The sequence below is a fragment of the Rhinatrema bivittatum genome, chromosome 4 (genome assembly GCF_901001135.1).
Source record: "Rhinatrema bivittatum chromosome 4, aRhiBiv1.1, whole genome shotgun sequence".
In the NCBI taxonomy this organism is placed as follows: Eukaryota; Metazoa; Chordata; class Amphibia; order Gymnophiona; family Rhinatrematidae; genus Rhinatrema; species Rhinatrema bivittatum.
The window spans coordinates 425,227,000-425,240,813 of NC_042618.1; the positions used below are offsets into that span (position 1 = coordinate 425,227,000).

A 13,814-nucleotide genomic window follows, 5' to 3' on the forward strand; every position below is an offset into this window, starting at 1 on the left:
CACCTGATGTCGAAGGTGTCTCAGAGGGGAACCGTCAATAGTGTAAATGGGAGTAGCCTGCACTGTAGGACACTTTCCATGCTGTTGGTTAAGGAAATGGGTGCGGACAGGGGATGTAGATATTGAGTCCCTTGATGTTTGAGACTTCATTGCAGTTGTAGCATGTGTGTGTGGAACCACGTAGATGGCCACCCCATATGTGCTAGATCAGTGAGGACTTGTCGAGCTGGTACTGTTGCGCTGTGAAGTAGAGCTGTCGACAATGTGGGGAGAGTGAATGCTCTCGGTGAGGTAGGAAGATCTATGTTGGATTCTAGCGATGTAGGTTCCTATGAACTGTAAATGTTGCGTGGGGTCCAGCTGCAATTGTCGTTGTTGATGAGGAGTCCTAGATTGTCTAGGCAAGGAATTGTATGCAGAAGGATTGGATGCTACCAGGAGCCAATCGGCTACCTATGGGAAAAATAATGGAAGTGATGGCTGTTTGATCGGAGAAAACAAGAGGAAGAACAGAAACTGGGGTGGGTGGATATGTGAACATGTATACCCCTGTTCTGCAAAAAATTTTTCTTTTCTTTTTTTTTTAACGGTTGAACATCGTTTCCTATGGCTGCAGAATGTTAACGTGTAAGACCTTGACTGTCAAGGCCTTAGCTGAAAACGTTAGAGAAGACTGCAAAGGCTTAGGACCGGACGTTAGGAGGCCCTCCAGTCCCTTTTTACGGGATGGTATGGAGGAGGGTAAGTGGCGTCCGCCAAGTTTGTTGGAGATGCATGTAGAGCCCATAGACGATGTTAAGATTTGTGCAGTGTAAACCCGATGGGTTCAATGCAGGCGTTGGGGGATGTGAAGGGATGGCGTAATTTATATATATATATATAGGTGTTTCCTTTTTTTTTTTTTAACATCCTTTCTCCAGCATGAAATGGAGCTTGGATGCACAAGCCGACAGTGTTGTCTCTGTAACCATCCTTTTGACGTTGCGGGGAGAAGTGGGGGCGTACTTGTCCCTGAATCTCGGGTCCCCAGTTAAGGAATGGTTTAGCACTCTTTGTTACTTGCACTGTAGTGGTAATGCATTTCTGGCATATGGATGATCGAGCGCACTAGTGGTCAGTGCTGATGAACCCACCGAGTTAGTTGTGTCTTTTTTTTTTTTTTTAAATGCTGAACTACTGGACACTGTGAGGTCCGTTGTGGAGAACCGATCATGTACGTGACGCCCATGGTCATGCCTTGGCGCGGCAGGCGTCCTTGTCGGTGCTCAGAGTTTGCGGTGCTTGTAGTACCCGGCGCCGTACTGGTGGCCGAATTTCTTAGATAGGCCAGGGTGCGCTGGTGTGCTCGTCGATACTCTGGAGTGCCAGTGTGTGGGACGAGTTCTCGTGTATCATCCAGCATTTTGTTTTTGTGACGGAGAACATGCGAGCGGCGATGCGTTAATGGTGTAAAGTGTCAGCTTTTTTCAGTGCGGCGATGCGTCAGGTCCCCCCGCGCAGGGGCCGATGCTCCGGTTTCTCCCGCATAGGCGCTGATTCGGCAGCGCATCGTGCCTGCCAATACACGGACCAATACGTTGGGTTTGTTGGCAGAGGGGCCAATGCTCCAGATTCGTCGGCACAGGTGTTAAAGTGGTGGTGCATCAGAACCCCAGTACAGGGGCCGGTAGCTCGGGCTCGTTGGCACAAGGGGCCGATGCGCTGTGCACTGCCGCGCAGGAGGTAATGTGGCGGTGTGTCAGGGCCCGCTAGTACAGGGACCGATACATCGGCTCGGTGGCCCCAGGGGCCAATGCACCGGTCTTCAATTTGCAGTGATGATGGGCTAGCCCCGCCCCGTGCTGGTGTCGATGCACGCGAACCCGCCCCGTGCTGGTGTCGATGCACCAGAACCTGCCGGCTCCGGGGTCGATGCGCCCGAACCTGCTGGCTCCGGGGTCGATGCGCCCGAACCTGCCGGCTCCGGGTCTCATGCTTCTGGCCCGTCAGCTCCGGGGTCCATGCACCTGGCCCGCCAGCGCCGATGTGTCGGGTGGCCCGCTGGCGCATGCGTCGGGCGTCGTTGATGTGCCATGTCTTCCGACGCATGCGTTGATGCGCTGTGTCTTCAGGCGCTGATGCGCCGTGTCCTCCGGCGGTGATCGAGCCGAAGCGCCCGGAGTGGATTAGGCGGTTGGCGCTCACTGCAAGACCCAGGAAGGGGGGAGGGTTGAAGCAGAAGGCAATCTTCAGCGCTTCCAATCCTGATGTTATCCTCCTTCAGCCGGTAAGAGAAATATGCGGCTGGAATCACATCCCTCCCTCAGTCTCTACTCTGTGCCAGCCTGGGCAAACTGGGGGGCAACCCGAGGAGATGAGTAGAAGTAATAGGTCGTCGGGGGGGGGGGGGGGTGCCTCGAGAAGTTAGTGGCATATCATTATCAGCTAACACCATCAAACCCTTGCAGATGTTGCTGAATGCCACGGCCAGGATTTTGACCAAAACCAACAAAAGAGAGCACGTAACACCTATCCTGCGAAACCTTCACTGGCTTCCTATCAAATTTAGAATTCTGTACAAAGTCCTAATGGTTATACACAAAGCCATGCACAATCTCACTCCACTCGATCTTAACATCCCTCTTCGTCCCTACAAGTCCTCCAGACCGGTTAGATATGCATACAGTAACGCGCTCTACACCCCTCCTGCCAAATCCTCTCTTAGGAAACGAGCCCTTTCTACAGCTGGTCCTCTGCAATGGAATGCACTCCCGCTGGATCTCCGGCCAGAACGATGCACGACAACCTTCAAAAAAAGACTCAAAACTTGGCTTTTTGGTCAAGCCTTTCCTCAATCTCAGATGACCCATCCTTCCTTCTAGACACGCTAACTTCCGGACCAGCTCTCAGTTTTACGTCTCGTTCTTCTGTACCAGACATAGTGTCGCAGACAGATTTAGTTTTAATTTTTAATTTTTAATTTTACTTTAATTTAAATTTAATTTTAATCTTTAATTTTAATTTCTAACTTTTAGTTTTACCTCCACCTCTGGTTTATTGTCTCTTCTCCTTCCCCCCCCCCCTTAATTTCGTGCATTGGTCCATTACCACCCAGTTTTCATTGGTTTTGTTCACTCCGACATCATCTTCTAGCGAAGTTAGCTTTGGTTTCCCATGTTAGATATCATAGAAATGTGACTTTGTTTGGTGTTTTATAACAGCTACTCGCTCTCTGGAGGAGCTCAATATTTATCTGTACCCCTTGATCCCAGTTGCCTGTATCCCTTGTTCGATGTAATGCATTCGTTTTATGCTGTTTCTCGTTTCACTGTAAACCGATCTGATATGTTCTTTTGCACATGAATGTCGGTATAAAAAAGTTCCAAATAATAATAATATCGTGAGGGAAGTGCCAAAGAGAGGTTTTGTTTTTTTTTGTGGTTCCTTCCTCTTCTTTTTCCTTCTTATGAAGAAGTATCTTTTTTTTTTTTAACATTAGTAAGGTTAGTGAGGAGAGATAGAGAGCTCCGTGCAAAATTTAGACTGAGGTATATGAGGTAATCCTGTCATTTATACAGGAGGGAGGGAGCACCTAGCTGAAAGACTTTGCTAGTCTTAGAGAGCTCCGCCAGCTAGTGGCACGGAGGTCGTACCCATACAGCATGGCTAATTCAGCTGCTTATCTATGTGAAAAATTGTCTTTAAACTCTTCCTAAACCATAATAGATTGCTCTCTGCTCTAATGGCTACTGGAAGGCTGTTCCAGAGAGTAGGGCCTGCAAGCAAAAATCTGCTTTTGAGAAGTTGCCAGTCAGGCAAGGGAGAGCGAAGAAATCTCAACCAAATGTTGAGATGACAAGTGAAGACAGCGCGTGGGACAGTGTCTGTTTATAGAAGAAACAGTGGCTAGAAGGGCTAGACCATGGAAAGCTTTAAACACCAAAAGGAGGGCTTTAAACTTTACATGCCAAGCTTTTGGATGTCAATGAAGGCTAGCTAGAACTGGAGAAATATGGTCATGCATTCTGGAATCTGAAATTAGATTCACTGCAGAATTCTGTATTAACTGGAGTACCTGAAAATAGTAATCAGGAGCCCCAAAAATAGAACATTACAGTAGTCCAATGAAGATAAGATAAATGATTGAGTTACAGTATGAAAATCTGAGTGACGCAAGGAAGGCTTTAGGAACCGCAGTAGCCGCAGCTTATAGTAAGATGACTGGACTAGAGAATAGATGAGGGATTGCATAGAGAGGGAGGACTCTATTAACAAAGAAACATAGAAATGACAGCAGAAAAAGACCATTCAGCCCATCCAGACTGCCCAGCAAACTCCCACACTTATTTTCCCATACTTATCTGTTTCACCGACCACCAAGTTCAGGGCACTTGTTGGTAACTGTTTGATTCAAATTTCCTGCCACCCATTGCCATTGATGCAGAGAGTTGCATCAAAGGTGAGCATAAGGCTTAATAGTAAAGGGTAGTAACTGCCGCATCAAGCAAGTTCCCCCCCCCCCCCCCCCCTTCCGGTCACATCTTTGATCAAATTGGTATAACATGCCTATCAAACTGTTTGCAATCATAACAATCCCTTTCAAAAGCTGTAAATCCCACAGTACTGGATCTCATAGTTTGTCACTTTTAATATAACCCGGTTTTTGTTCTTTTAGAATGGAGTAATGTAATTCACATTACTTTTATTGGTTTCTGCTGTATTTACATAATCTGTGTCAAATGTTTTGCATACCTTTTTAATTAAAGCTACACAACAGTATGAATTCTGTAGTAATTTCTTGACTTTGATTGTTCTTTCTTTTATATTCTGCCATAGTGTGAATTGAAATAGTATTTTGCAGCAAAAATTTTAAAAAGTAGTCTAATTTGTCTTAATCTGATAGAAGTTGCTGCTTTTCAAACAGGTTCTCTAATGATCTTACTTCACCATGGCAACAAATATGGAGGTGCTGGCTCAACAGATAGTGGAGACACAGCAGGTGACTAAGGTGAGTGATAGATGATATTACAGTAGTAGTACATATGTTTTTATATTTGCTCTAAAAGAAACACTATTGTAAAATTGTATTGCGGGCTGAACTATTCCTTTCCTCCTGCTTCCCAATATCATAAAAAATTACCAGGGCAAACATCACTGATTCCCTTTGCCCTTCCCCGCCAATCCCCTAACTTAAAAATTGTGGCAAAGAATTTCAGGCTCCAAACTTCCAAAAGTGTTTTCAAAACAAAGCAGGAAGGGGAGAAGCTCTTATTTCCACCTCCTCTGCTGAATATTAAGTGCTGGTGCAACTGACAGGTACAAGCACTTAGTATTAATTTATTCACTTAACTCCCAGATTAAACAGCTAATTCCCATTTAGAATTCAGTACTGAATGGGGTTTGGCTGCTTCCCTGTCAGTGAGTGCTAAACTGGGATTGGTATCTTCACTTTGACGGAAGCAATGCTGACTGTTGGAGGCAAGAAGTGCCCAAAGGATGCCTTGAATTTGGCATCAAAGTCTATTGCAAGTCAACTCTCATTTTCCCAGTTTGTGTTTACCTGAGGGCTCTGAGTGCTTGAGTACAGAGCTAATGAGATTTAGCGTCAAAGGGCAGAATACTTGGCAGGCAAAGAAAATGTTTGGCAGACAGGCTAGGCTGACAAATGGACCCTCATGAGCAGTTAGTGCAGTGGGTAAGAACCAGAGAAGCCAGGGTTCAAATTCCGCTTCTCCCACTGATGCTCCTTGTTACCGTGGGCAAGTCACTTCAGTCTCCATTGCCTCAGGTACCAACTCACCTCTAGATTCATCAAAATGCATTATTAACGTATGGATAACGCCCGCGATAAGAGAAAGGGGTGTGTTTAGGAAAATTTTAGAATTACCGCACCACGGTAAAAGCAGGTTTGCTTACCGTAAACGGTGTTTCCGTAGATAGCAGGATGAATTAGCCATGTTGTCAAGGGAACTGTCAATCAGGGCCCGGGAAGCAGAGCCGTTTAATGTAAGCAAACTTGCTTTTTCCCGTTGATAGCAGGGCTGAATTAGCCATGCTGTCATGGGAGTCCTAAGCTCCCGATCACGCCGTGTCTTTGAGCTTATCTGTTTTCGCGTGATCAAGTTGTAGTGGAAATTCAACTAGGCTGTTAAGTTGTTAAAGAGTGAAGAATCTTACGTCCCATCTTGGAGTCATTAGATGACTGTTGATCTAAGCAGTAATGGGATGTGAACGTATGCAAAGATGACCAGGTGGCTGCCTTGCAGATGTCAATGGGCTGTATATGTCGCAGATGAGCTATCGAGACTTCCACTGCTCTCACTTGATGAGCTTTCAGGTGGGACGGTAGGGTCAGCTTCTGTTTCTCATAACAAAACTGAATACATTGAGCAATCCAGCTCGAGATGGTTTGTTTAGCTACCGGGGTCCCCGGTGCATTTGGATTGAAGGAAACAAATAACTGCGACGCTCGGGAGTCTGAGTGCGTTCTTTTTTTGTAATAGGCTAACGCTCGTTTACAGTCCAAGGTGTATAATAATCGTTCCCTGTCATTGTGATGTGGTTTAGGGAAGAATGTTGGCAGTTCTATCGATTGATTTAAATGGAATTGCAAAATAACTTTTGGATGCGTTTGAAGAACGGCCTTATGATGATAAAACTGTAGATAAGGACTATAATGGACCAAAGCTTGTAGTTCATGAACTCTGCGTGCCGAGTTCACCGCAACAAGAAAAACAACCTTCCATGTGAGGTATTTCATGTGGGCAGATTCCATAGGTTCAAAAGGTGATAGCTTAAGCTGTTCCAAGATGAGGTTGAGGTTCCACGGTACCTGGGGCTTGGAGATAGGTGGCCTAAGGTGAGACAGGCCCTTGATGAATCTAGATACCAATGGATGAAACAATATGGGCTGGCCACGATGCGATCTATGATACACCGCTATGGCACTGAGATGGACTCTGACGGAAGAAGTTGCTAGACCCACTTTGTATAATGTGTGAAGGTAGTCTAGCAGTGATTTGGATGTGCACAAAGTCGAGTATCTGTTCCACTTGAACTGGTAATTTCGTCTTGTGGATGGTTTTCTAGATTCCACAATGATCTCTTGGGCCTCTACCGAGATGCCTTGCTCTTTCAGGAGGATCCGCTCATCTTCCATGCTGTTAAGTGAAGGGATGAGTGCATTGGGTGGAAGAAGGGTCCCCCTGTCTTGTGTTAAGAGATCTGGTTGATCCGGTAAGCGGATTGGATCTTTGATGGAGAGTTGTAGCAGATAGGTGTACCACGGCTGTCGGGGCCAAGCCGGTGCTATTAATATTAGTTGTGCTGCATCCTGCATACATTTTTGTATGGTCTTGGTGATGAGAGGTATTGGAGGAAAAGCATACAGTAGTTTTTCTGTCCAAGGAAGGAGGAAGGCATCCTGTGATGTCAGTTGATGACTGGGCCAAATCGAACAGAATCGAGGAACCTTCGCGTTCTCTTCCGTGGCGAAGAGATCTAACGTTTGTACCCCCCACTGAGCAAAGATTTGTTGGGTCACTTGTTGGTTGAGCGACCATTCATAAGGGTAAAATAACCGGCTTAGCCTGTCCGCCCAGGTATTGATTACTCCCGGTAGGTAAGTCGCCTGAAGGTAGATGGAGTGTTGGTGCGCATGGTCGAAAATGAGAATTCCTTGCAGAGGGACCATGAACCGGACCCACCTTGCTAGTTGATGTAGAACATTGCTACCTGATTGTCAGTGTACACCATCACTCGGTGACCATGAAGTTGAAGGAGAAAGGCTTGTAATGCATTTTGTATTGCCCTGAGTTCTAGCAGATTGATCTGCAGATTTTGTTCTTTTTGAGACCATTGTCCTTGCGACTGCAGATCGTCTAAATGTGCCCCCAACCCTTGCGAGAAGCATCGGTTGTAAGTACTGTGTTGTGAGGGGGAGTGCTGAAGACGGCACCCTTGGTCAACGTAGTCTTGTTGAGCCACCACTCTATATCCCTCGACATCTCTGTCGTCAGGACCACTCTGTGTTTTAAGGGTTGTGAATGTTGTTTCCATTGACGTTTTAATCCCCACTGTAGGCGACGCATATACAATCTTGTTGGGTACAGTATAGATGGCTGCTGCCATGTGTCCCAGTACCGTAAGTATTTGACGCACTGAAGGTCGCTGCATTACTCTGAGGGAATGTAGAAGACGTTGCATCTCCAACTGCCTTTCCTCTGGCAGGAAGGCTCTGCTCCGAGTGGTATCCAAACGAGCTCCTATAAACTGCAGAATTTGAGTTGAGGTTAAAGTGGACTTCTGGTAGTTGATCACTAGTCCTAGCTGGTCCAAGCATTCGATTATTTGATGCACCTGACTTATTAGCGTCGTGGGATTCGATGCTAACAGTAGCCAATCGTTGAGGTATGGGAAGATATGCATGCCCCGCTGTCGAAGGGATGCCACCACCAGTGCCATGCGTTTTGTGAACACTCTGGGGGCTGCTGACAGGCCGAACAAAAGGACTGTGTACTGGTAGTGACTGTCACTGAATTGGAAAGACAGGTAACGCCACGAAGATGGGTGGATAGGGATGTGGGTATAAGCATCCTTCAAATCTATTGCACACATCCAATCATTGGGTTGAAGAAGGGGTAGAATGGTTTTTAAGGATACCATCTTGAATTTTTCTTTCACCAGATATTTGTTCAATTCCTGGAGGTCTAGGATTGGTCGAAGGCCACCGGATTTCTTGGGAATTAGGAAGTATGGTGACTGAAGCCCTAAAAAGACTGAGGTGGTTTTGCAGGGGCTGAAGGCTGCTGTCCTTGGTTCCGCTGGGATCTAGGGCGTCCCCTCCTGTTCTGCGACTGCGATTGTTGCAGCCGTTGCTGTGTTTGGTATGAGGTAGGCCGATACGAAATATAGGGTTGGAAAGGCTGACGTGATGTGATCAGGCAGGTGCACTCTTCGTCTCTGAGTTTACACCACTTACTAGTACATGGAGACAAAGGATGCATCTTTTTCAGGTTGTTGTCTGGACTGATCTGTGGTATTACAGGAACGAAAATTAGCAGGTAAGTACCAATTTTCCTTTCCTTCCCTCCCCCAAGTCAAATTCTTATATTATTTATTTAACATTTCTTGTATTCCGTTTGTTAATTGTATCATGAGGCCGATATTATTTATTTATTTATTTATTTATTTAACATTTCTTTTATACCGATATCCGTTCGCACATCGTATCGGTTCACAGTGAACAAAAAACCATTGGGCAGTGCCCGTACATATAACATATAACAGATAACATAATATAATATGATGAACTAGGCAACATATAAATAAATTTTTGGGAGGAGCCCTTACATATAACAGTCATCAATGGATATTCAAAGCTATTTGGCTGGAAAAGTAAGGACTTATCTGACTAAGTGTTGGCTGCTGTATATTTGGCTACATTCAGCAGTTGCCCACGTAGCCAGATAAGTACGTATCCAGCTAAGTAGATAGCTGGATATCTTGTCGGTGGGCAATGGTCATTTCAGGGTGGCGCTACTTATCCAGTTAACTAAGCCCGATAAGTGTCTGATATTTGGATTTAACTGGTTAACTGGATAAGTTAGACTTGCCATAGAGCTGGTCTGATTTAGATGGATATGATTTATCTGGTATGTAGTCTATAACTTATTTAAACATTTAGGTTTGAATATCGAAGTCCATATTTTCAATTTTTATATTTTATTGCATTATGAGGTTGTGATGTTATGTTTATGTGGTTTGTTTTTAATTATGTATTTTTATGTTTTCCTACTGTAAACCTACCCAAAATCTCAGAGGCCAATATTTAACACTATCCAGCTTTGTAAGTAAGCTGGATAAGACGAATCCAGCTAACTTACATGGAATATTCAGCGGCACAGCAATGTCACTGAATAAACCTTGATAAGTATTAAAGTTTAGCCAGATAAGCTTCTTTGGCTAACTTTAGATCTGCTGTGGGCTACAACTAACTTATCTGGTTAACTTTACTGGATAAGGTTGAATATCGCTACTTATCTGGCTAAGTTAGCCCACTAGGTAGCACTGCCTAGTTACGCCCAATGCCTACCCACTGAGTATATGGCTAGTATTTTGCCAGATAAGTGACTTATCCAGCTAAGCGGTATAGCCAAATATTTAGCAGCAGCCACTTAGCTGGATAAGTCCACTAATCTGGCTAAGTAATGTTTGAATATGGACCCCTTTGTAAATTTGGTGGTATATAAATTAGAGAAATAAATGAATATAAAAATTATTTTCTAAGTGGATCCCATATATAGACTGACTCTCTAATCGGGGGTTGGATTACAGAGGATAATGACATTGGTTGGCAGAGAAACATAAGGGAGTAATTTAGATCAACTGTTAGTCATTTGTGAAAACAGGAGGAGCTTAATTAGTAATATCATGTTAGATCATTCAGGAAATTAATTTTAGTTTCTCTGACCTTATTGTACCCAAGGCAACAGGATTCTTTACAGACTACATACCAGATAAATACAAAATCACATTTTATAATCTTAAAGGATAAAATTCATCACACCATACCTTATAGTTATACGCAAGCAAGCAAACAGGACTATATACCGGGAATCAGTGTGGAGATGCTAGATTTCCCAGGTCAGCTGAAGAAAAGGTAGGGACTTTGGTAGGTCTCTTCTCAACATTTACCAAAAACTCCTAAGAAGAGCAGAAGGGTGACTGGAAAACATTATGTCAACAACCATGTAAGTCCTGAAACTGCAGGACCAGTAACCATTGTGTCTAGGAAGTGAAGGGTTCTGGTGGTTAGTGACTGGTTTATTTTATTTATCTTAATATACCTTCTTTCACAGATAAATCAAAGTGGTTTACAAAAACTTTGAGGGGTATGGAAACATCCATCTGTTGACCAAACATGCTCTCTCAGGAGGTGTGCTGTTTTCCAGGTGTCAAAATTGAGATATTATGAAGAGATTCCTGAGAAACATTAAGCCTACTGATTATTATCTAATGCTCCTCATCCATGTTGGCATGAATGATGCTAGATATCCCCTGGAACATATAAAAAATAATTTAATGGCTTTGGTAGAGAGGATGAAGCAGATAGATGCACAAGGGGATTTCTCCTCAATTCTTCCAGTTGAGGACAACGGGAGAGGCATTCTGGAAATTAATAATGGTTGAGTAGTTGGTGTTTATAAGAGCATTTTGGCTTTCTGGATCATGGGATGGCTTTCCAAGGATTGCTAAGCAGAGATGGTGTTTCTAGAATAGGTTGGCAAACCTACTAAGGACTTTAAACCAGGGACGGTTCTATAATGAGGCAGGATGAGGTGGTGCCCTCGATGCACTCAACACTTTGGTGCCATCGGGACACTCAATGCCTCTGTACCCTCAAGGCACTCGGTGCTGTGGTGACCATGGTGCCATCGATGCTGCTGTACTCTTGATGCCTGTGCTGCTCTCAATGCCAGTGGGGCCCTCGACACCATCGATGCCCGGATCCATCAAGGGGTGTGCATGGCTACCTTAAGGGCTGGCAAAGTTGAAGTGGTGACAGGCCCTTGATACTATTAAGGGCATAACATCGATACTGTGGCAGCCCTCACCACCGTCAACAGCGTTCCCTGAATGCCGTGGCCCCCCCAATAGGTCGTCGAGGTGCGCGGCCTCGTTGCCAGCATGGCCTCAATGCCATTGCGATGTGGTGCTGCCTCGCCTCTGATTATTTTGAAGATAGTGAGCCAGTTGAAATTTTTCGTTCTCCTAAGTTAATATATTTATTTATTTATTTGTTTATTTATTTATTTGTTTATAGGCTTTTCTTTGCCGACATTCGTAAGGCATATCATGCCGGCTTACATTGAACTGAAAAGGAGGAAAATACAATGAACAGAATAACATACCATAGTTAAAGCAAATGGTGTAAAATATGAGTATGGTAAAAACATTAAATGATTATATATAATAACATAAAAAGAACTGATAGAGAGGGTAGAAAAGATAGAAAGAGAAAAACTTTGTACAATTTAATCAACTTTATCTTTATCATTGTGTACGTAAAACAGGGGTTACAAATGTACAGAATATTCCAGGGGGAGAGGGTAAGGGGCACTGATGGAAAGGGGAGGAGAGGAAGGGGTATGGGGCACAACCTCTTGTAGGCTCTATTAGTTGATATTCCTAAGTGCAGTTGGTTTCTCTTTTGGTGTGTTGAAAACAGTCTCGATTAACACAGAGAGTTTGTTTTGTTTGCTGCAAGGGTCTCCCCTGAGGACGCCATCTTGGTGAAACAAAGTCCTTGTTGGGATTCTACCAGCTGACCCTGGTCTTTAAATTGCAACATTTGGTGGAATTGTTTTTGAAGCTAGCCTGATATCTTCAAGAACCAGTTTTTTTTTTACTTTTTGTTAGGCAGTACCATATGAAAGCTTGACAGTGTCAGCACAAGTTGCTTTGCTAGTCTTCAGTTTAAAAATTTTTGGGGGATAATGTATGCAGCTTTTACCAAATGCTGTAATCTAATATTTTGAAGCTTGCCAGTACAGCAATGTCTGTTGTCATCACACTCGGCGGCGAGCCGGTAAACGGCCACATTCCACCAGGCGTCGTGCGCCAAAGGGGCACTCCCCTTTGTGCACCCCTTCATGCAATCTTTTGTGCTATGCTTATTTTAATTCCCTTAAGTTTTCCCTTTGTTAATTAACCTTTTTCATAGTGTTTAGTAATCTCTTGTTTATTAAATATGTTCAATGTATTTGACTTAGGAAACCTATTTTCCTGCATACTCTGTTTTTAATGTAAACCGATATGATTTGTATCTGATACAAGAATGTCGGTATATAAAAATTCAAAATAAGTAAATAAATAAATATGTGTTGTGAATTGTGTTTATGTGCACTTGAGGTAATTGAATGATTGAGCACTTTGGTATGGATGTCTAATTAGTTGTGCATCTTGTCTGGTCTACACACTTGTATACAATGTTGCCAATAAAGAAACAATTGTGTCGCTTCTCAAACAGCGATATTGTTCTCTTTCATTCTATAAACAGTAACATTGTATTTGTTGCGTATCCCGGCTGTGGCAGGCCCGTGACCAGCCCTACTCACCCCCGATGCCTGGGTCCCGGACCTGGCCCTTCCTCTTTGGCAGCGGTAGGCAGTCGCCTACGCACTCGCGCTCCTATGCTCCCAGGTTGCTCCGGAAATTCCGCGGCCTCCTCTGCTCTGTCGGGTCTCCCCATGTGCATCGAGGGGAGATACCGCCACCACGTAGTTCCAGTCTGTTTGCCTTAGGCAGGCGCGCGTGCGCGCCTTCCCCGACTTTAAAGGGGCTGCGGCGGGAAACCTTCCTGCGGCCCCGGATGATGACGTCTCCGGGCCTTGCTACTTAAGGCAGGCTCCACCATTCGGTCTTTGCCTTGGCAACAGGTCTCCACACTTCCAGTCGTGTGCTTAGTTGCTACTTGTTCGTGTTCCTGCTCCTGTTCCTGTACCTTATCTGTTCCAGTCCTGCGTTCCTGTTCCAGTTCTTGTGCTTCAGTTCCAGTTTCCTGTTCCTGATCCTCGCTTGTTCCTGACCACGCTTTGGATGGATTCCTGGCTTTGACCTTTGCTTGATTCTGACCACGTTTTTGAAGGATTCCTGGCTTTGACCTTCACTTGTTCCTGACCACGTTTTGGACGGATTCTCTGCCTCTGACCCTTGTTCACACCTGACCTTGCCTCCAGCTGCCTGCCCTGACTTCAGCTTGTACCTGACCTTGTCTCCAGCCACCTGCCCTGACTTCAGCTTGTACCTGACCTTGTCTCCAGCCGCCTGTCCTG

General features: G+C 44.7%; 1 protein-coding gene across 4 annotated transcripts in view; it reads left to right on the forward strand.

Annotated features, from left to right (window-relative positions):
* NR2C2 (nuclear receptor subfamily 2 group C member 2) overlaps positions 1-13,814 on the forward strand; it is a 380,432-nt gene that overhangs the window by 55,535 nt on the left and 311,083 nt on the right. For all 4 annotated transcript variants that reach the window (XM_029601391.1, XM_029601389.1, XM_029601390.1 and 1 more), the window contains one exon: positions 4,904-4,987. In XM_029601391.1, coding sequence (XP_029457251.1) covers positions 4,928-4,987 — 60 coding nt within the window. In that variant the 5' untranslated portion in view covers positions 4,904-4,927. The remainder of the gene's footprint in view (positions 1-4,903; positions 4,988-13,814) is intronic.